A 24,136-nucleotide genomic window follows, 5' to 3' on the forward strand; every position below is an offset into this window, starting at 1 on the left:
AAATTCATACTTTTTGAAGGGGGTGTACTCATTTATGCTGGGTACTGTATACAAAAATTTTAGAGACAAATGTGAAACCATCTGATCCCAAACTATCAAGGTGTTGCAAAGGCACAAAGTCCAGACATGAACCTTATTGAAATGGTGTGGCAGGATCTAAAGAGAACTGGGTACAAACAAATGCCTGCAAACCTCAATCAGCCGACGAAACACTATGAAGAAGACCGGACCAAATTTCCTCCGCAGAGATGAAGTTATACAGATAAAAATTTAAGTTATTGGGACGAAAGATCATTACACACTCTGCACTTCCTGATTGCTTGAATCCATCAAATTGTGAACAAGAATGGACAAACACAAAAACTTACAGATAACAAGATGACAGAGTTCATTGTTTAATTCCATATATCTTTATTATCTGTTATTTCCCATATATTTATTTGTATATATATATTTATATATATATCTTTATTCTATACAGTTGTAGTCTCAATAGTCTTTTATTGACATACAAGGATCGCAGATAAGCTTGAGAGGTACGAGAGAGCGAGGCAAGAGGGAGTTTAATTTCTTCATAAGATGTTTTGGCATTTAACAAGACAACAGGAGCACGTCACAGACACCCACCCACACGCACACACACATTTGTAGCACAGGACACATACACACCACTGCATGCACACATAAAGGGGCTGAACACCTCTAACCCGTACAACATACTACCTGAGGTGTACACACACACGTGCGCACACACATACACACGCGCACACATTCGCACGTCAACGGGAGAATGAGGAGGTGACAGGCATTCACAGGATTACATTAATACCAGACTGACTAGTAAATACACATGTACATGTACAGTACTCGCCATATTTTTAACTCCTGCTCCTACATACACACAGATACTCTCTGGAGCATGCATGCACGCACACACACACAGGCACACAGATTTTTTGGTAGAAAGTAAATGGCAGTAACGCTGACTTTCAGACTGTGATACTGGTGATGGTATTAGCTCTGATTCATATTTGGCTTCTCTTACTGACAGTTGCGCAGTATGACGGCAGAGCGCAGAGCGTGAGTGTAATTAAACAAAGACCATCGGCACTGAGTCTGGTAATGTGTGGTGAAAGATGCAACGACAGTACTGCTACATTGTAAAATAAACTTGTGTTATATTGCAGTTACAAGAATGAATACAAGTGGTTACTTTCCACTGGTTATTATAACAGTCTCTCTTTTACATGACCACACACAGTCACAAACGTACACATCCATACCACTACCAGACAGTGTTTCACAGTGTAGGAACCTCATTGCAGATCTGTCCTTCCGCCAAGATGCCACCAAATAAACACAGGCTGACAGTTAACACAACAAAACCACGACAATATTGAAACGGCTTTAGAAACAAGAACAGAACAGATATCATATATTTGGCTTCAGTAACAGATGTAAAAGATACCTGAATTTTGCTACATATTAGAATGCATAACTTAACAGCATTAAATAAAAATAAAACCATTAACAGTCAGAGCAGAGTGGACTGTAATGTATTTATCTGGCCTTCGCTGACTGAGTTCATTGTACAGTATCTCCTGTTTGGGTTCATGTTTTACTGTCTACATCAAAGAAATTGTGTCATACTTATCACTTATTATATAAAATTACTGTTAGAGCTGGGTGACCTGAAGAAAAACCTGGTCACTGAGTGACTCTGGTGACCCCTTTTAGGTGGGACAGAAATGAGAAGGTGACCACAGAGATTCTGCAAAACTGAGAAGAAAAAACAAAAAACCGCACAAGGATCCGATCTGAACCATACTAGACATATCAACTAACGCCTGGCTTCATCTAACTCCGTTCAAATTTCTACATCTTGGTTGGAACGAGTGTAGGAGATGCACGAAAAGAGGCAAAGACGGTGAAAGGTAGCCCCCTTGTCCTGTAGTTTTGCAGTATGTCCAGAAGAGGGCACTCCAGGTAGGTAGAGTTGCACCTTTCTTTTGGTCAGGGTTTGGTCAGACTGCGTTTGTGACAATAAAATCTCTGTGGCTGTCCCCACTGGGCACTGGAGTGATGCTTTTTAACAGACGCTGTGGATAAAGAGTAAAAAAGAGACAGAGAAGAAAAAAGACATATATGACATAGTGACATATAGAGTAAACAGAGCAGTTTTAGTAGTGACAATGGTATCATTATTAGTTACCCTGCCAAAAAAAACATCAAGAAGTATCTATTGGTAAAATATACACTGCTTGAATTAAGATCTTAAAAAGAGCATATTTGTCATATTGTTTTGTTCTGAAACAATGTAGAAGAACACAAAACACCTTCGATTACTGATAAAACACAGCCACCTGTTTTGTCACGTTTCACTTACACGCTCGCCATCTCCGTTCACATGTACACAAAAACATGACTTGTGATTGTCGATCTGTGTCGGTGTCATTGTGCGCTCTGGCAGCAGAGTCAATACAGGGCGACAGGCACAGAAGGTCTGTCTAGCGGCCTCTTTGATGTCCTCCTCCCTTCTGTCAACCCCTCACACAGGGTTTAACAAGATTTTAATATCAGTGATGACGATAACGATGCAGACTTTTGCATTCGCTCTGCATTCACAATGCATAATGTGCATTACAAGGTGTTATGCAAAACACCTGGTATGTGTCTGGTGAACACAATTTGATGACTGATTTGTTTTTTGATGCTGCAGCGCTGCTGACGGACGGCGTCCGGTCACCTTTCAGTTACAGCAACGTGACAGGCTACACATCCGCTGCAGGGTGTGTGTGTGCGCGCGTGTTTGGTCGCCTATTCTATTTGCTTTTTTTCTTGCTAATCTCTGGCCCGGGCCTCCACCTTGTTCCTTTGATCTCCAGTCATGTGTTCACAGGAGAGAGTAAAACCTGGCAGCGCATGGAAAAGAAAAGGGCCAGAAGCAATCCTTTGTTGTTCCAGAAATATCAGTTGGTCAGGAGAGGAGACGGGATAGATGGAGAAAAACAGAGTTAGGAGAGAATTCAGAAATTCTGCACCTGTTTGAATGTGCCCTTAGCATTGAGCAGGTAGTAGACCATGTAGGCGGGCACACAGATGAATGACGACACCCCGATGCAGTAGCCCAGGACAGTGGTCCATGGTGGGTATTGGTACTCAAACAACCTGACCTCTGGAGGGAAGGCCAAGAAGCTGATGATGATGAACTGAGAAAGGGAACAAATCAGAGATCAGACATAATAAAAGAATGAAATATAAAAGGTAAATCTGACCACCGGGCATGTCAGCTAAAAAGCAAATGACAGCTGCTAAAACTATTTTACCTGCAAGGGCTTACTCTTCAAACTGCTAATTCCAGCAACTAATACAACTTAGTGTAAGTGTGCAAATGCTGTGCATGACACTGACCAGCAGAAAGCAGGGGCAGATGGCCACCCAGCAGACCCTCCAGAAACAACCCGGGTAAAAACCAAGCATGACCTGCACGTCATTACAGAAACGGTTGGTGCCTGCAGAACGCACACAGACACACGAAACACCTCAGAGCCAAATATCAACAGCAAACATTTGTCTCATTTCTTCTATGTGAACTGACAAGGCAGCTGTGCCACAAATGACGCTCAGAACTATACTTTACACTGTATTTTTCAGAGGTGGGACCAAGTCATTGTTTTGCAAGTCTCAAGTAAGTCTCAAGTCTTTATCCTCAAGTCTCAAGTAATGTCAGGCAAGTCAGAGTCGAGTCTCAAGTCACTGGTGTAAAAGTCCGAGTCAAGTCACAAGTCTGAAACTTTGAATTTCAAGTCCTTTCGAGTCTTTAAAAAAAAAACGAAAAAAAGCATGTTGCAGTTATGCTAAATGTAAATATTAGACCATGTAATTTTTTAATCTGTGTTTTTCTCAACACATGACAAAATAGTGAACTTAGAAAATATACACAAATTGTGAAATTGCACCTCTATAAAATGCAGCTCAATTAAACTTAGCTCCAAGAATAGTTTTCACCGACAGTTCTGAGATAAGCTGCATGTTATTCTTGGATGCGGTTGTATGACCGGCTTTGAAATCGCATGACAAAAATATCATACATAAATAAATGATATATTTTTTTAAAATATCATTTAAAAAAAAAACTGCATCACCAACGTAGCCTTGAAAACATTTGCTAGTTAGATGAAGTCAGCTATCTCATCTTAGCATATTTATATGCATATTTATAATCATACGGTTCTTGGAGTGAGTGCACACACTCATGAAGTTTAGTAACTTCCGGTCACTGCAACAAGCCCAGGTACAGTTTACCGACGGATGGGTGCAGGACCTTGAAATGCACCGTGTAGAAAGTAAAGACCATCGTACGTATCATAAGTTTACCAGTCTCACAAATTGTCTTCATAAATACACATTCCTTAACCGTTTATTAATAGGACCTTTGAGCTCAACGGTAATTAATTAGTAGTGGAAATAATTTCTGGTAGCATCACAGAAATGTAGCAGTGACAATAATATTGTATGCTGTAATCGTACTGGGCAATTAGTGATTCAAAAAACCTGTTTTATCCTGTGAATAAAAGTATATGTTTTTGTCAATGTACCATAATAACAGAAGCGAAACGCAATATTGTGTCAGGACAATTCATTATTTATGCACAATAAATAAAGGAGCATAGCACGACAATTTCTGTTCAGCGCCAGACTTGCTTGTAACCTATATCACCAATTATGTTAACTACAACAGCAGACTGACCTTTGTGTAAATGCTTGGAGCAGACTAACCTGTGAGCTGGAGTGTTCTAGGACGTTATATTTGATCTTTGAATGGCTGCAATCCAGGCCACCCGTCGCGTCTTTGTTACTTCGGAAACATGGCTCGAACAATTTCTCTTCAACGACGTAATCCGATAACAACCGATCTCTTTACCCGTCGGCTTCCCGTGGCTGTCATGCGACCGGCTATTGCAGTTAATAATACAACAGCTTCTTGACATTTTTGTGTTTCTTTTTATCGCTGTGTAACTGATTTTAATTGAAAGCCTGCGTGCGCTAGTACCTCTTGCCACGAGTTCCCAGAATCCTTTGCGGTTCTACCCGTGAATGACGTCACATTTTCAATCTCTATATAATATGCATGTTAAATTTTATATTTGGGGTAAAATATCAAGTCTTTTCAAGTAAACCGGTTCAAGTCCAATTCAAGTCCCAAGTCATTGGTGTAAAAGTCCAAGTCAAGTCACAAGTCTTAGAACATTTTTTCAAGTCAAGTCTAAAGTCATAAAATTAATGACTCGAGTCTGACTCGAGTCCAAGTCATGTGACTCGAGTCCACACCTCTGGTATTTTTATCACTTATTCACGCTGCGATTCTCATTAAAGTCACAAATTTCCACCATCGCCACAAAAATCACCACTCACCGTAGAACCAGGACACCGCAATGACTTCCAGCAGCACCACAGTGATGACTGCAGGGCCCGTAGCGTACTCCTCAAACAGCTTCACTACGTACGCTCCTCCCTGAGACACGGCACGGACGAACAGGAGGAGAGTTATTTCGGAAACATTTTCTATGAATGACTTATGCAACTTGTGAAACAGTGTTCGTCTGCCAAGCCTAAAACAATGAGTGTTTAATTGAGCAGAAATCTGTGGTGGTCACTGTCTTACTTTAATGAGGGCTGGAGATACATGGATTACTGAGGCTGCTCTAATCTGATTTTCAGCAGATTGGTAACTGCGACACAATACGCTGCATAAAAACAGAGCAGCAAAATTCAAGTGTGAGCAAGTTTTTATAATCTTATGATATATACTGAGTGAATTTGGGAAATTATGGAGACTGAATAATGAAATCTTTTGTTGGTAACTTGCATTCTCTTTTGACAGTAATGTGATTATTCCCAAATATACTTACATATGTAAGTGTAGAGAGAGCTCCAAGGTAACACACACACACGAGGCCAAAGACGAACCACTCTCGTCTCTTAACCAGCAAATGAGGGAACTCATCTAGCATAGCTGTGATTACTCCTTCCAAGCCTGCAAACTGAGGTCAAAAAGAAAAACATCAAGATGAGGAAAATAAGGTCAGGTGTGTTTATTTGACCATGTTTTCAATACCTTTGTAAAGCACATTCTGACGGGTTTTATCTTAAAAAGCACTATATAAATAAACTTACTTACTAAGATGGGGCAGAAGGAAAAGAAAGTTAGGGCAGCTATATGTCATGTATGTGAAAATTTCACATCTGTGTTATGTGCTGTTTGTCTCATCTTGCAAATGCTGCAAAGATACACAGCTTTGCTTCTGGACTTGGTGTTGAACTGCTCCAACTCGAGGTCATGTACACCGACATATTTTGCAGTAATATCCTCAGTCATAAAATCAAACAGCATAGCATCCCCGTTGAAGGTTCTACAGTGATTATCAGCTCGTGATAAGAGCTTACGGATCTCTCCACCTGGCTGCCTCCGAGCAGATAAACAAAGGTTTATGGAGACGAGACCATCACACAATAGTGATATGAAACTCCTATCACTTTGTTTTCACTGAATGTTATTCAAAATTGAACACAGAGGACAAATAATGCCCAGTGCGTTGAAGGAGAAATGAGCACAACTGTGAAATCACAGTCAAAGAAAAAGAGGCATTCCCTTTTATAAGAAGACAAATATGAAACATCCCCAAGAACTGGGAGTTAGGCAACAAGTGAATATTTTAGATTAAATAGTAAATGGCCTGTATTTGTATAGCGCTTTAATAGTCCCTAAAGACCTCAAAGCGCTTTACACAACCAGTCATCCACCCATCCAATCACACACTGGTGATGGTAAGCTACATTGTAGCCACAGCCACCCTGGGGCGCACTGACAGAGGCAGAGCTGCCGGACACTGGCGCCACCAGGCCCTCTGACCACCATGAGTAAGCAAACGGGTGAAGTGTCTTGCCCAAGAACACAATGACCGAGACTGTCCAAGCCGGGGCTCGAACCGGCAACTTTCCGATTATAAGGTGACCTCCCAACTCTTGAGCCACGATCGCCCCTAAATGCGAGGAGCAAACCTTAAAGAATGTTGACTGACTTTAATACTAAAATGAGTCATCGGAAAACTAACCGTGCTATCCAGACCCAACATGATGATCATGAGGAAGAAGATGATGGCAAAGAAGGTGGCAGCAGGCATGTTTGCTATGGCTTCTGCATAAATGATGAACAACAGACTGGGACCTAGAGAAAAAAAGTGAGACCTGGTATTTATATGCCATCCAAACTTCCACCAACAAACATCGGAGATTCAGTCGTTTATTCTGAATAAATTTCCAACAACTTCAGTTTGGAGAAAGAACTTCTTGCAGTGTGTTGGTGCGGGGCCCGACCTGCATCCTTTGCCACAGCGTCCACATTCTGTTGCCTCATCTCAGCCATGTAGCCCAGCACAGTAAAGATGACAAAGCCAGACAGAAAGCTCGTCAGACAGTTAACCGAGCTGGTGACCAACGCATCTCTGATAGAGGAAACAAGTGTTTAGCAGAAAGATGACAAAGTTAAAGCGCCTACGCAAAGGATTTAACCTTCTGGTAATTTCATCAATAAAGATATGTCAATATTCATGGTGACATATGTTAAATAAAGGATTTGAGAGATGAAACATTTCTGCTGAACTTCAGTAAACACAGAGTAGCATTTTGACATTAAGCAAACAGACGTCACTGATTTATGAACTCATTAACAAAAGTTTTTACTTGTAGCAGTTGTTGTGAAACGGGTTGTAGCTGGCAAAGGCAAGGAGCACGCCAAATCCTGGACCCAGAGAGAAGAAGATCTGAGCTGCTGCATCAATCCAGACCTTTGAGAGAGTGAGAGGTAAAGTGATGACAAATAATGATGGGAGTGAAGGACACGCGTTTAGAAATGATTGAGGAATAAGAGAAAGAGGGCAGGATCTGAGCTCGCTACATATGTTGATGATGGACCTTGTCACACTGAACCAACAGACTCACAGTAGTGGAAAGCAGCTTCTCCCAGTCAGGTTTGAGATAGAAGACGACACCCCTCCAGGCCCCGGGCAGGGTGGCCCCACGGATGAGCAAGATCAGGAGGACCAAATAGGGAAAGGTAGCAGTCACCCAAACTACCTAATACAGAAAGCAAAGAACCTTTTTTACTCTAATTTTAATAAACCTTTATATGCTTAAAAAAGTGTTTCTGTGGTCCACTCTGCGTTCACTGACTACGTTACTGTACAATAGATAGCATTAGACAGCATTAGACACACTGCTGACAGCAGCGGACGAGTGAGCTACAGCTGACAGCAGCTAGCGGGCCAGCTGCTGCTGCCCAGGATCCCCGGGGTTTGACTCGCTAGATCGCTAGTGACCGCTGGTTGCCGCTAGGGCCTGCACCTTCAGGCAATATTCAGTGTCCTGTCGATCGGATCTGATGCTATGCTCTTTGGGCAGCTGTCACCCTTCCTGGCCATTGCAGGGGCTTTGCACCTGGCCCTGTTTTGCCCTAGAATGAAGTCCTGGAGGACATGCTAGCAGCAAACTAAACCGCTTAGACTCATGACTAGTGGTTATAGGCTGTGTGACATCTGCACTGGAGATGATTATTATCTGGTTTTCAACCTAACCCTGGGCTTCTGGCTGTATGTGAAACACCAGCAGATTAGACACCAGCATAGAGTGCTTCCTAAGATGGATATGTTCAGAATCTGGGCCCCTTCAACTGGTGCTGATATAATGTTGTTTCTGTGACTTGGCTATCCAAAGCTATACTGGATAAAGACGTAGCAGTTGACCGTTCCAGAAAAGGCACCTAAGCAATTAAAATCTTGACCTTAACTATTAATCTGTTCTATCACTCCATGATAGTTGTTGGCTGCTATCGGCTTCCATCTGCTTACCCCAGCACGTAACCTTCTCTGGTTCAACTTTTATCTGAATTGAATTTAAATGAAATCATTCTGGTAGGTGATTTTAATTGGGGCTGGCTTTCTTCTGTTTCTGTTTATTTTAAGGCACACTGCTTGTTTTTAAGTCTAATTCCATTTATTCAAAGCCCCATGCACCTTAATTCCAAATCCCCAGATAAATCTTCTCTTATAGACCCTTTATTTATACAATGTGCCACAGAAGTTTTCCACATTGGCAGTTTTTGCCAAGGACCTGAGTGATCACTGCATAGTTGGTGCTGGGAGAAACACCAAAAGCAAGCGTTTCTTCACGATTTATTCAGTTTTAACTGGGGTCGTATTACAATGACTGACATTGGAAATTTAGCTTGGAAATATTTCCAAGAGAGTTTTATCTATTTTGTGGACAAACATGCCCCTTTTGCCAGGTCAGGCCCTGGTTCAATTCGGAACTGGCTGGCCTCCTACATGAGAGAAAGCAGGCCTGGGCAGCTGCGAGAAAATCCGGATCCGATGATGATTGGCTATGTTTTTGTCAGCTGCGTAATCAGTTTACTGCCTCCATCAGGAAGCGTACTTTCTGACTTTAACCACTGACAGTATAAACGACCCTAGGAGGTTTTGGCAAACTATAAAGTCTCTCCCTGCCAGCTCTCATTCCTCAGAGCTACCTCTTCACTTAATTATTGACTTCATTCCTGTGTCAGACAAAACTGAAATGCTCAATTTTTTAAACAAACACTTTGTTGCTTCTTGTTCTTTGTTTAGCACAGTATCTGATGGTAAACCTCCTGCATACAACTTTGCTAGCAGATCGGTTACTAACACTCTTTTCTTTACACCTTTCATGGTAGAAAAGGTATGTAAGGCTTTGAAGAGCCGCGGCACAAAAAATTGGCCGGTCCTGACAGTCTTTGTCCCTTCTTCTTGCGCGTGGCAGCAAATATCATAGCTGAGCCAAGAACTACTGTGCAGCTCTTTTTATTGATCTATCAAAGGCTTTCGACACTGTTGACCATGGTATTTTAGGTCAGAGATTACTGGAAATAAGCCTTTCAGTCCGAGCATTTGACTGGTTCTCCAATTATCTTTTGGACCGTAAGCAGTGTGTGCAGCTCAAGCTTCCAGTTTTTTTAAATGTCACTAATGGAGTGCCGCAGGGTTCTGTCCGGGGGCCTATATTATTTACTATTTATGTCAACCGTGTTGCACAGAATCTAGATGCATCTGTTCGTTTTTATGCAGATGATACAATTATTTATCGCTGTGCTCGTACCATTGACATGGTTTTCAAACAATTACATCTAGCTTTTGATAGTATTCAGTCTCAGCTGGGTCAGCTCAGACTTAGTCATGTTGTTCTCAAACAGAAAGAGGGTGCCGGCAGTACTTCATTCTCTATCTGCTCAAGCCATTTCTATTGAAACTGTGGCCTCATACAAATACCTAGCTAGTGTGATTGATGAAAATCTTTTCTTCAAGCCACACATTGACCATCTATTAAAGAAACTGAGGTTCTTTTTCAGAAACAGATCATGTTTCTCTTTCATGGCAAGGAAAAGGCTTGTTGCTGCCACTTTTTTACCCTTCCTGGATTATGGTGGCATAATTTATATGAATGCCTCTGCTCACTCTTCATCTTTTGGATTCTGTCTATCATGGAGCACTAAGATTTATGACTGATTGTAAACCTTTAAAACACCACTGTACTGGTCCTCATTGGTCTTACGCAAGGATGTTCATTGGTATCATTTTATCTATGAATCTATTTTTAGTTTACTGCCCTATCAGAGTACATGTTACGTAAACAGTTTAGACTGGGGTCTCCGGACATCACATTCACCGTTCCATCAGTTCGTACAGAGCTTGCGAAGAAGGCATTCTCCTTTTCTGTCCCGTCTTCATGCAATACATTGCAGAAGGATTTGAAGTTCTCTCAATTGATTTCACTTTCAGATTTCAAACTTGTTTTTAATATGACTGTGCACATTAGACATATTTAGCTTCTTTTTTAAAATATTATTGTTGCAATTTTAACATGTTTGTCTGGAGCAGGTCTCTCTTGTAAATGAGACACTGGGTCTTAATGGGACTACCTGTATAAGTAAAGGTTAAATAAAAAATAAAAATGTAGGATTTACAGTATAAATCTATTTCTACCAGTCTGTTTTACTCCTTTATCTGAACATAAGGGCACGAACTTTATGTCTAAAAATGGTCTTATATTGCCTTAGCTAGGTTCTGATATTCATTCCTTTCTAATCAACTTTTCCACACTCGATGATGAATATAATGAGGGTAAAGAGAGGACAGGATAACTGCTGTTTTTTTTCCTCTGTCCATATGTCTCCATCTATCAATCCATCCATCTGCTCTAACTGACACCCCCCATCAGCCATGCAGGCACCCCTTCAGCTACCTTTCCAGACGTCTTGACTCCTTTCCAGATGCTGAAGTAAACAATGGTGAAGATGAAGAGCAGACATAAAGCCAGTTGCCAGCTGATAGAGCCCAACTCGTGCAGACCTGGGGAGAGATGGACCTGCAACACCTGCCGGCTGGAAGGAGAAAACAAGAAAGGGCGTTTGTGTTGAAAGTTGAGGTTGAATGAAATGCAAAGAGGAGAGACAAGGAAGACATTTTATGCAGATGAATCGACACGAGAGGACAGGAGCTAAAAAGTAACTGAGTAGAGGTGAAGAAGTGTAGGAAGTGGAAGAGGAGGAGAGCAAGCAGGAAGGGAAGGGCATATTATGCAGAAGTAATGGATAAAAGACAAAAACAATATGGGATTGGAGACAAGGGAATGTTGGAACATTAAGGAAAGCGGAGGAAAAGGAAAGAGCACGGAAAGAAGGAAATGTGATATGAGCGGACCAGCGAGAAAAGAAAGAAAACCATCAGTACGTATGACAAGACTATTACTATTCAAAAGGGTTTAGACAAACTTTATCGCAACTTTCTTAAAAGCTAAAAAAAGAAGAAGTCAGAAACAAACTGTAAGGTCAGTGTGTGGGCACAGGTTAAGCACCAGGAGCTCAAATGAAAAAACTGAGACATGAATTGTGCTAAAAAAACAGGAAATTCTGGCGCCAGACTGAGTTGTGGAATCTGTTACTTTTAAACCTGCGTTAGGAAAAGTCAACTCTGCGTCAACCCTGAATCTGTCTCAGCAGTCGGACGCTGTGCTGATAAGACTGAGCCCGTTGACTGCACAGACCCAGAACAGTCAAGAATAACAGGGACATTGTTTTTCAAAAGACCCTGACTTAATCGCTGCAAAAACAGCACATTAAAACCTGGTTAACTCTTGGAGGACTTATATTTTATTACTGGCTAATACCAAGCATTACTTTTCTCTGATACTTTATATTTTTCCATAATCCAGTACTTAAAAAACTCTCTCACCTGCTCCTAAAGGAGCGGTTCATACTTCTGTATTACTTATGCACTCATAAAGAATCTCCAATCAGTCATTCGTACTCCGAAATACTAATGAAGTCTCCCTGCACTGTTTTCACCACCAGTAAGGGAAGTGGGTTTTTAGGGGATGATGGTGGGGAATCTGTCCCACACACCAGAACCAACCCTGGAATTGAAGTCATCCTCCCTTTCTTCACCTGACGTCTCCCTCCTGCGTAGAGCTCCCCCTATGCCACTACATCTGACTTACATGCACTTACGTATAGAACTCCTCGGCAGGGGACGTAGAGGTGTTGGACCAGGACACGTTGTGGTCTGAGGACATGTAGCGGTTACAGTTGGCTGTATTCCAGGGGTTGGTGCAGGTGGACCAAGGCAAAGTGGGCCGGAAAGATGACAGTAGGTAGTACAAGGCCCAGGCCATGATGGTGTTGTAGTAGAAGGCTACGTAGAGGGCTATGATACAGATGGCAAAGCCTATCCCTGGGTGAGTTGAAGCAAATAAATACATAAGTAACACCAGATCACTCACTGCTTACATCACTCACAGACATCAGTGGGTTATTTTTTCAAGCTAATTCAGGTTCCCTTTGGGTGAGTGTGTGACATTTCCAAACAACGACAGTTTACATACTATCAAATTTCTGAGCATCTGGCATTTGGCATTAAAATGTGACAATTTCCATAACAGAGAGTCAGAACATCTCACTAGAGGTACAGGAAACTAGGGATGCTCTTCAAGGGTGGGGGGGCAGGGAGGTTAAATGAGCTGTCTCTTGGACTTGGATGATTTGAAACTCCTTCTTCGTCTTTTTTTTTTGTTTTCCTACCTCTAACTTTTCTGTCCCTCTAAAGTTATCTTCTTCCACGTTTCGTCCAAGCTGTTGCTTTTGACTTTCTCCCTATAATCGGTTCTCTCTCTGTACACCCCTCGCTGTTACCTTTGAAGATGGGACAGATGTGTTTCCAGATGGAGATGCAGCCACTGCGATGAAACTGACCGAGCGCTAGCTCCATGTAAAACAGAGGCACCCCTCCGAACACTGCCATCAACAGGTAGGGCAGCAAAAAGGCACCTGGACAGAGACGTTGGAGAAATTTGGGAGGGAGAATAAATGCGTGACAATGAACACATGTTGTGGGAAAACAGTAAGAAGCCAACTACACTCAAGAGAAACTGAGCTCTTTCACACACCATTTAAGAACACTGTAAAAATCCTAACAGGTGCCAAAGCTTATTATTTATATAGCTCAATCTATTCAAAAACAACACTGCTGTATTTATTATGCTTTCTGGAGTTATTTTTGCTAAAATCCTATCATAAAGGATCTCGACGTTGATGTTGGCTTTGTTCTAAAATATGAAAGTAATAAAATTAAAGGCCTAACACAGATGAGCAGAAGAACATCAGGACGGCAGCCAGATCTCCGACTCTTCGGCTTTTGCGGGGTGTTTGATAACACATCGCTCTTTCCTTCTTGCTATCTGATTGTAAACTTATTTCCATGTGCACGTGTTGCATTTGTGTGTGTGGACGGGACGGTGCTTGTGCCTCTTTGTGAGATGAAAGCAAAGATAAGGGCTGATTGAGCAGCTGCCTGCGAGACAGGTTATTAAGCAAGGAGAAAGACACTGAAAAAAACACAATTAATACTGTTGCCTCTATCAAGTGTGTCCCGAGTCTTCATCTCTGCCTCGCTCTGTGAGGCACACACACTCACACACAGAACACAGGAAATTGCAAAGGCTTTATTATTGCAAATTCAATAAAAAGAGGTTGTGTTTGCCGCCAGGATCGGCTAGAGAAAGAGCAGGGCAGACACAAGCGTGGACTTTGTGAAGACATACCTTTTTGTACCTCCGATTGCGCAAGAAATAAGCTACATCAAAGCATTTATCCATACACAACTTTGTTAATTGGGGCACTCCTTGTAAGCTATTAAAGCATTTATTGGGAAGTACCACAAATCATCCTAATCTAACTCAGTCTTTAATAACGGCAAAGCTCGAGAGCAGTCGACCGACTTCAGCTGTCACATATAAAACACATAATGTGAATTACAGAATACACAGCAGTGAGTATGAAAGAGCCTTTTCTTCTGTCTAATCCTTCAAATCCTGTTTGCTTTAGCTTGGGATCTGACGTGTCATCTCTCTCTCCATTCCACCACACTTTATGTCTCATTCTTCCCCCTTCGACACGTTTCTCCCCTCCAAACATGTTTTGCTTCCTCACCTCCTCCGTTTTGGTAGCAGATGTATGGGAAGCGCCAGACATTTCCCAGGTCCACGGCGTAGCCAATCACAGACAGAAGGAAGTCCATCTTCTTGCTCCAGGTTTCTCTGGGCCTGTCCAAGCTTGTTTGCTGGACCATCAGAGTCCTTAGGCCTCCCAGAGGTGCTGAGGATCCAGTACCGCCTCCGGGTCCTGAGGCTGTACCTGCAGCGCAAGCTGCAGTTCCTGGGCTCTCCCTGGGGCTCTGAGGGGTGGATGTTGTGAAGCCATTGGACACCTGCTGGCCAGAGCCAGATGTCATGCTCTTGGGACCTCTGTCTGCAAGCCCATCAGCAAGCATAAGTCTGCCATTTTCACGCTGTGTCCCATCATCTTCTCCCCCCATGTCCTCTCTCTCCTTGTCCCTCTCTCCCTCATTCTCCCCTTTGTCCATTGTCAGCATGCTCGTCATCATCATATCTTTTGTCTCCATTGGATTGTGTTGATATTCGTGTTGGCAAGGTAGTTAGGGGTGGAGAGAGGTTCTCAGTGACAATGAAGGGAATGTGGTGCTGCTCTCTGATATGGTGCCCATTAGTGGAAAAGAAGCATTAGGAGAGGGGTGTAGTGAGAGTTTGGGACAAGACTGGGGAAGACTGTCCTTCTCATGCAGGTAAAGGAGATAAGGAACGGGAAATGAAAGCTAAAATAAGAGAAAGGGGCCAGATTGAGGGGGTGTGTATGTGGGGAGAGGACTGAAATGTGTAAGGGTCTGTTGAGCAAGAGGGAATAAGAGCGGGCTGCAGGACAGACAGAGGAGGGTATACGAGAGGAGAGAGATGTGTTTGAACAGGATGTGGCTAGCAGAAAAGTTACAAGAATCTTGGATCTATTCCACAAACAGCTCGTCCTCTGAGGCCCACAGTGATGGTGCAAACTGCAACACACAGAGGGGAAACACACGGGTAAATCACAGGATAAGAGCTGATCTTTTTTTAATTACTTTGCAGTAAACCTAAATAAAAACAGAGCAGTCCTCAGGGCAGTTTGCTTTTTCTGGATGAGACAATAAAAATGAAAATGGCTGTAAAAAAAAAAACCCCAAAACAAAACAGGACAGAGTCTTGTTTTACATGATAATGAATAAGAGGATAAATCCTAGGAACAGAGGAAACTGAGGGGTTTCTGCTGCGACATGTCGATTCACTTACCGGAGCCTTATACTTCTGTTTCTCATTTTACGCTATCAGTTGCATAACGTGTTTTGATGCTTATCTGACCAAAGTAAACTGGGAAGAAATTAGAGAATCTAAATACCAGCGCCAGCAGCACATTTGAAGGCAGGAAATGCACACAAAAAAAGGGGGAAGAAAAAAAAGAAAAACAAAAGAGCATCTGTGGACATGCGCTAGAAAAGATGCTCTCTAATTTTCATAGCAACAACAAACACTGGGCAAAGCTCAACAGGTTGTTCTTTGGTTGCTGTGGCGCTGAAATATGTTTAGCAGTTTTACAAGAAAATAAAGGTTAAGCTGAAAAACAAGACTTGCGCAGCATGAGAACCAACTTTTTATCTTTTTTCGAATGCAAATTCTATTTTTTTTAATTTACTCATGCAAAACAGAACTCGGGCAAATAAAACTAAACATGTAATTCAATCTCAAGGCGCAAACAGTTCTATGAATTCATCATAAACCACATCATAAAGCTCACATTTCCTAAAGCTGGTTTTTTTGTTCTTTTTTTTGTTTTGCAATAGAAATTAAATTCCGATTCGAATAATCCAAGATGCTTTCACATGAGCGATGGGTCAAACTATGACATCTGTTCAAAAGTGGATTCGTTTGTTTATAGTGTTAGCCCAATTAGTAATGAACTGTAAAATGTGGGAAGACACAATTTACATGGAATGCCATTACCTTAATGAACAACGAGTGTCCAGCAGTTGTACACGGCACGACATTCATTCCTCACCGACATCTGACTACCACACAACAAAGGACGCCGTCAACTACATGGACTCGAGCACAAAAAGAAACAATGGATCGCTTCCTCTCCACTCAAACTTTTTTCTTCTCCTCTTGCAAACCACACTTTTAATTTCTAGCAAAAAAGCCCCAAATTTTTTCATCACAATAACTTCCATGTGAATCCTCACCAGTGTTAAAGAAGTACTGCGTGTTGCTCGATTTAAAAAAACGCGATGGAAAATCTGTTTTTGACCTACCATGACATCAAAGACGTGAGAATAAAATGAGACAAAAAAAATAAAAAATTCTCCTCAGCTACACTTACCTCATAAAGACAACAAAATGTATCAGCTGTCACACAATCTCACAATAAGTGAAGGAAAACAATGGGAAAGGTCTCAATATAATGCTATTGTCTGGACTCTATGTGCAGACAAACTTCATCACCAGGGAATCCCCCCCCCAAAAAAAAAAACAAATAATAATGAAAAATACATGAAGACCCATTGTTAAAGACAAATCAACACTACAGACTGATACAGTGGTGCAAACTTTAAATTCACTGATCTCAACAGGAAATTATTTAATCTCTTGCCGTCATTTTTAATAAAGAAAGAGACGGTAAGATGACAACATCAAGATTTCAGCAACGATAGACTGAAAGAATACGAGATGTGAGAAAAATACTAATGAGACATTATAAAACAACCCAAATTAAAACCAAAAACACTCTCTGCAGCAATCTTACTAACTTTTGAAGTAAAAGCACTACAAATCAAACCAAAAATCTAAAGTTGTAGGTTGTACTCAACCCGCATGCATACGTTACCTTTAGAGACAACAGAAGAGGTCAAGAAGAACATGTGGCGCTTGAATCGTATGTGAAGAGCGGCAGCAAGAACTTCTACCCAAAACTTAAAGAATCCCGTGGAATGGCAAAAACTTGCTAGAGAAACAGCGTGCCCTAGCACATCAGGACACCGCGTTTGCCCATTGAGCTCTCAAACCTCTCTCATTTTTCTCTCTCTCTTTCTCTCTCCCTCCCTTGTTGTCCCTCTCTCTCACTCACTCCACAACCAACCACACTTCCACACACACACACACACACACACACACACTTCCACACATGCCTGGTTCAGAGAAGCACAGCCGTGCAGATGTATGCACAGATGGATACATGGATGCATGCAATCAGACAGAAGATAATAAAGAATCATTAGGCGAGCACAGACCTGCACATCACAGTATCAAGTTTTTGCTTTGATACACTGATAGTACAAACAGAAATGATGAACTGGAGCACAGATCCAACATGGTATGGTCATGGCAGAACTGTCATTAAAGCACAAACACAGCCACACTGTGCAGACAGGGGAAGTCCTACCCTCGAGTAGTTCTTCTGGCATTGTGGGGCTCTGTGTCAGGGTACGTCTTACTTGCAAACACACACACACACACACACACACACACACACACACACACACACACACACACACACACACACACACACACACACACACACACACACACACCACACTGGTAAAGCACTGCTGTGCTGCAGTGCTTTTACTCCCCCTCTTTCCACTTTTACTTTTAGATTTTGTCAATCTAAAATGTCTTCTAGTTTTTTACTAAAGTTTCTAATGTGCACCTGCTCTGCAGAAATGCAGTCTTTGCTGCTCTGACCCCGGTTGCATACATACAGGTTTTCCAACCAATTTGACTGCACAGTTGATCTCATATACATTTTACAAGATACTGTCTTTCCGTCGAATGCTATATTTGATTCATTCACAAGCTGACTTCTGTGTGTTTAAAGTGCATTAGCAATCTTTGGAATTAAAAGCTTCACTTAAACACTGCTTGCTGCTCCGAGTCTCTGAGCAGCTGAATCATCTTGCTTACTGTACTTGGTGCAAGGCTGTGGTAGTCCAACTGTGTTCTCTGTACCTATACTCCCCCAGGTTGTTGCTGCAACTTAAGCATTTTTGTTTACTTGAGCAACAGTTCAAAAGTATTAAATACTCTCATTAAAGCTGCTTTACATATCAAGTTAGGTTGTGAGAAACAGAAACTAGCAGACCCCATAACAACCGGTGTTCAGTAACACATCTTATATATAAAATAAAAAAATATTGGCTCTGCAATACTGTTATGTCAACATGTAAGTGCATTTCCAGCCTGCCTGGGTGGTGTGTGGGTGGACGGGGGCACATAAATCTGAGGGCTTATAAGATGATTAAGTAAAGAATAAAAAAAAACAAAGTTATGTTATCGTCAGAAATAATGAATATTTTAGTTTGTTGTTTCTCTGTTATTTGAATGAAACCATCTGAGAACTTATTTATCTTTAACAAATTTTTAAATATGCTTTTATTTTTGATATTAAATAAAATAAAAGTTGGGATTGTAAGAAATGCATTAAAAGTCCCATCTTGGTTAAACATTACCACCACTGTCATGTTCACACGCAGTGCAGACAGACACAAGCACAAGCATGCACAAACACTTTCTCACGCACACCCATGCTGTATAAACCATATCTTCACTCACACAGCTGATAAAGCAAAGTCTCCACTCCTGGTGAACCATATGTAAGTTAATAAGTAGGTTTTGTTTTTTGATTTTTTCCCCAAGAATCCCAAAGAGGGTCTCAGAGTATCTCTTACTCTAAAACAACTCAAAGCTTTTGGGCTCTGTGCCAGCTTCTAACAGCCTATAGTCTGGACCTTAGACGACAGGAATGTTTGAGTAAAAATAATGTGCAGTATGCTTTGGCAACTCTCAGGGGGTTTCCTGAATAATTTTGGATTCTAGACTGTAGAACACAGTCAACACTATTAGCCAACCTTCCAGCTTTTAATCTGAACGGAACATACCTGACAGAAATGAACAATCAGATTGGACCCAACAGCCAGTTTTTCTGACTAACTTAATTTATTAGAAATGAATAGCTAGGTAAAGACAAAATTACCTTTGACTATATTTTTGCACTGTGGACTAGTGCCACTATCTGGCTCACATCAGGTTGGGCTGGAGCCCATCCCAGCTATCATAGGACAAAAGGCAGAAAGCAGCCCGGACAGGTCACCAGTCTATCACAGACAGACAACCATCCACATATGGCCAATTCAGAGTCACCAATCAACCTAATGTGCATGTCTTTGGACTGTGAAGAGAACCCACACAGCAACAGGCAGATAAAGCTGGACAGGAGATTTGAACTTAGGACCAATGTGCTACTCACTGATTTGTGAGAAGCCAATACCCTGCTGTATATCAACCTAGCTTAAATATTGATGTATATTATCCATCTGTCAGTTATAGTGCATATTTTAAGCATTATCTCTTCGTAGTATATTTGGCACAATAAAAGATCTTCCAAAATAATCTAAGTTGAGAGACACGGGTTAAAATAAATATTATATTTAGGACAGTTATTCGTAACATTTGTCTTGCATCAACCCAGAAACCCACTGAACACGTGGTGTCACAGTTTTGCAGATTTGACATGAAGGCAAATAAAACACAATCTGATAGCTGTACATAATGAAAATAACATAGCACAGCTCAGTATTAATATGCATAACAAAGCCTGTTACTTCCTGACAGAAGATGTTGCAGTAATAAAGGGTAAAAGTAGACGATAGCACAGAAAGAAAGGGGGGAAATTATACTTTCGATTTGGTGTTTACTTAACCAAAAAGAATAGTTTAAGTTTGTAAAAATAAAAAAGATAAGACAAAAAGATGAGAAAGAAAATGTCAGAGAAACTTATTATTTGGGCTTTGAAGAAATTTGCTTTTTCAACATTATTTTTCCATTGAATAAGAGACAAAAACACTAAAAAATAATTCATGAATCTTAATGAAGTCCTTTTGTTTGTACCGTTTTATGTTTTTTTTAAGCTCTGTGAGAGTAGCCATAGTTTCTCATAGGTTCCTGACATCACACCAACTTCAGTCCTGGCTAACTGAAAAATAAACAGTGCAGGCAGGAATGGGAGGCAAAAACCTTCAGTGCTGCACAAACAATTTAACTAGAATGTGGGACCTTTTGTAATCATACTCCCAGGAGAAAAACAGGTTTTTTATTTTCCAGATTGATGTGCGACCTGATAAGCAGATGTGCAAACACAAATTAAGTGGCTTTCCTTCCTTTAAGGTTTCAGTGTTTATAGGGGTGACTGGGCTTTGCTTTCATTTTTGTTGTACTTCTTCTTCTTATTACAAAACAAAGAAACCAGTTTAATTCACAACCCCCTGGCTTGATTTGTCTGCTTTTTGGCTGCATCAACACATTTTCTATCCTGGTCTGAACCTCTGACCTCCTCTGTGTTTGAGTTTAATTTGGAAATCGCAATCCAAGTCATCCAATAAAGTAACAAGTGGTAATCTAGGAGCCGAGAGATTACGCGTTAAGCAGAATACGTCAGACACAAGCACAAAGAACACTGGTACAGCGAGTGAGAAATTTGGATTTAGCCCTTCAGTGACACCTCTTCAAATATAAAAACGGACAGAACTGCAGCTTTTTCAACAGCAGACACATTTTCATAAGAAAATCATAACCTTATTATTGTGCTCTCTCTTGAAATCACAGAGCGATTATACATATATGTGCTTTTAACTTAATACTCCTAACCCTCCTCATAAGCTCTAATACAAGTTTCAAAACACAGAAATGTAGTCGGACTGCTCAACCTAAATTTTGGCCAATAACAGTCCATCTACATACTTGTTGCTGTGCTACGATGAAAACGAAGTGCTTGCTGACAATACGATCAGGTCAAGACATCAACTATACTTTTAGTCAGCTGTGCCAAAAGCATCAATTAATACAGCAATTTAATGACATTGATACGTCAGTGGAAACAATGTCTTACAGTGACACACAGAGGCTTTCAAATGCTATGACCCATGTCTAAACTTTAAATGTGTAAGGGTTTTTTGTGTGTTTTAAAGAACTGTGTTTAAAGAATGAATGAAGTAAGATAATAAATAATAATATCATGTTTATAAGACAAAGATAAATGTTGCCACTAGGAAACAAAGGCTCTATTGACTACTAGACGACCAACACTTCCTGCCAAATAAACACTTTGCCAGCACAGCTTAGGAGCTTGACCTCTTACTTCGACCTCAAGTGGTGACATAAGCTCCCCTTGGTTAAGCGGCACAGCCATTAAAACAAAAGGCAGTCCTACAGGTGTCCAAGGACAGATTACCAGCTAGGTAATAACAGCAAATTCTGCTACAAGCATTATGAAGTTATACTATTAAAATAAACACGAAAATACAGTCTGAAACAGTCTGGGGCATAAATGCTAGCAATGGAACTAAAAGAGACAAAAAATATATTCTCATTATTTTCTGGTTTATGATGGTGAAATATATATATTTGTACAATGGGTTAAATAAATGAAGTTCAGTTCATAATAAGACTCTCCTTAGAAATGTCCTGGTGACATTGAACACAGCATCTTTGAGATGTTGCAGATATTTTCCAGGAAGGCTGAAAAAAAACGACCGCCTCATTATTTATTTGATTAGCGATTATTAGGCTAAAGGCTATCCACCCTAGATATTCTTTACTGCTATGAAAGGATGTTGAAACCCAGCAATCTGCAAGCAGCACTTATTCCTATTTCCCTTGAAACCACAACAGTGAGATTCAACTAAAACTTGGCAGAGTTATAATCTGTGGGCAGTTGATGTTTGTGTTAATTATTTTCTCAAAACTGAGCAGCTTAATGTCCTCGAGGGAGCAGCGAGAGCTGACCTGTTGAACAACGCCACACATTACCATCGGAGAGGTTACAGCCACATCATTCTTTATTCTGTATTACAAAACACCTGCCACGAAGATTGAGAGCATAAAATAGAGAAGAATGCAAGAGGTGCTAAAAATCATCGAGAAGCTTTGATTTGGCGTGCATCGCACTTTTCGTTGAAATATGAACCCATTACTGATAATTACTTCCATATTCATTACTCCAAAAACTGAAAGTTTGTCACAAATCTGGCAGCTTCGAAAAGTACAAATCCACATAAAAGAGATTAATAACAGAGATGAGGATGAACCCTTGATATCAGAGGCCCCAAAAGGAAATTAAACTACTCCCATCCAACGCTTACATAAAAATACAAAAAACACCTCATCTCCTAAATCCCTCCTGGTGTTGCTGAACAGTTACACACATGCACCAGGCCTATGTAAAGATCTCACACACTCGCTGGATATGAATTTACAGCTGAGGACTGATTGCAGTAAATCGCATATGATGAACCTGCTGGTGAGGAGTCCAGGCAGAGTAGTCTTACCTTGATATTGTTAGCAGGACAGCGCGCGTTGCCCGTGGAGCATCCGGTCATCTGGACCCCCAAGACGTCGCCGCCGACCAACGCCGTCTAAACCCAATCACACAAATCACACATGCCTGGGCTTACAGCGGGCCGCGTTCTGCTCCGCCTGGATTTAAGAGACAAACACTAGAGCATGCAAATGTCTGCTCACACCCAAACACACACGCTGAGATTTAGAAAAGGATACTTGACCCTAATCCAGCACTCCTTGGTGCATATTTATAAGGGTCAAAGAGGAATGAGAGAGGAGCACGTGTACATTAATTATGCTGCATATGTAAAAAGAAAAAAAAGCAACATGATGAAACACCAACATTATGAAGTGAGTGTGAGAGAGAGATTTTTTTAATGTCCCAGGCTGTCTGTGCCCTGGTCTAACTAACCCATTTATGGCCACCTGCAACCTATCCTGCCAAATGGACCAGTGCCAGGTACAGTAGTACAGTCAGTCTACATGGCCTTTATTGTGTGTGACAGACATGAAATGAAAGAGATAAAAGGAGGCATCCTGAGCAGAGAGGGAAAACAGTCACAGACATGTTGATATTAAATTATAATCACTGTGTCCTCGTTCCTTCTGCCTCACCAACTCTCACACACACAAACTCTCCTTCTTGTTAAAGGCCGGTGTTGAACGTCATTCCAATCAGCATCAGCTGAAGTTCTAGGTTAATCCTCACGGCATGCAAACCACACACAGGCGTGCAAACACGCACACTGTTGAAGAAATGCGAGGCAGTAATGAGACCGGTTGTGCGATGACCATTCCTGTATGGTTCAGCGATGGGCTAATTCTTCCTGTCAGACACAAACGGCTGTATGTGGAAACTATCATAAGACTAATTTTGATGTCAGGACTTTTAAGCCTGGCTGCACAGGTTCATAAGTTCACAGGCTTGCTTTGTAACACACCGTACGAGAAGAAAACTTTCGAGAGAGGCAAAAGGTTGCAAAAGAGGAAAGCACTGACATCAAATGGCCATTAACCTCAACAGCGCAAAAACAGAAAGTTAAAAAAAATCCTTAGATTACTTGTTTAGAGGTAGGCTCTTAGCTCATGTCTTTACAAAGAAACCTAGAAGACACTGTAGAAAATGTAGAGCAAACAAAAAGAGAAATGTCCTGACATGAACTACAGCTTTTAGGATAAAAGCAGCTCCTCACTTCACACAAACTCGCTGGTTTATTTAATTCATTCCATTTATCATATACTGTTTATGGTAAATTGACTGGTACTAATATAGTTA

The 24,136-nt window shown here is 41.2% G+C and overlaps 1 protein-coding gene across 2 annotated transcripts; it reads right to left on the bottom strand.

Moving 5' to 3' along the window:
- Nucleotides 1-375: 375 nt before the first annotated feature.
- Nucleotides 376-23,243, bottom strand: slc6a4a (solute carrier family 6 member 4a). 2 transcript variants are annotated; one of them, XM_086260937.1, is made up of 14 exons: nucleotides 22,848-23,243; nucleotides 14,576-15,491; nucleotides 13,280-13,414; nucleotides 12,599-12,821; nucleotides 11,335-11,473; nucleotides 8,002-8,136; nucleotides 7,744-7,847; nucleotides 7,378-7,505; nucleotides 7,116-7,228; nucleotides 5,913-6,044; nucleotides 5,416-5,515; nucleotides 3,412-3,512; nucleotides 3,042-3,209; nucleotides 376-2,099 (listed from the first exon to the last, which is right to left on the bottom strand). In XM_086260937.1, the coding sequence occupies exons 2-14, from the start codon at nucleotides 15,045-15,047 to the stop codon at nucleotides 2,025-2,027; spliced, it is 2,025 nt and encodes a 674-aa protein (XP_086117063.1). In that variant the 5' UTR covers nucleotides 15,048-15,491; nucleotides 22,848-23,243; the 3' UTR covers nucleotides 376-2,024. The 2 variants fall into 2 exon arrangements, with proteins under 2 accessions (XP_086117063.1, XP_086117062.1); XM_086260936.1 differs by lacking the exon at nucleotides 22,848-23,243 and adding an exon at nucleotides 17,354-17,609.
- Nucleotides 23,244-24,136: the final 893 nt, after the last annotated feature.

The sequence above is a fragment of the Aulonocara sp. 'chitande type north' Nkhata Bay genome, linkage group LG14 (assembly GCF_057382095.1).
Source record: "Aulonocara sp. 'chitande type north' Nkhata Bay isolate Kocher_YH1m ecotype deep benthic linkage group LG14, A_spYH_male_GT1.1, whole genome shotgun sequence".
NCBI lineage: Eukaryota > Metazoa > Chordata > Actinopteri > Cichliformes > Cichlidae > Aulonocara > Aulonocara sp. 'chitande type north' Nkhata Bay.

Coding starts and splice junctions, on each gene's coding strand:
- slc6a4a (XM_086260937.1), bottom strand. CDS start 15,047: ATGGAGACAAAAGATATGATGATGACGAGCATGCTGACAATGGACAAA. Junction 7,506..7,743: donor TTTCACAACAACTGCTACAA/GTAAAAACTTTT, acceptor TTCCTCTATCAG/AGATGCGTTGGTCACCAGCT. Junction 3,210..3,411: donor TCTGCCCCTGCTTTCTGCTG/GTCAGTGTCATG, acceptor TCCCTTTCTCAG/TTCATCATCATCAGCTTCTT.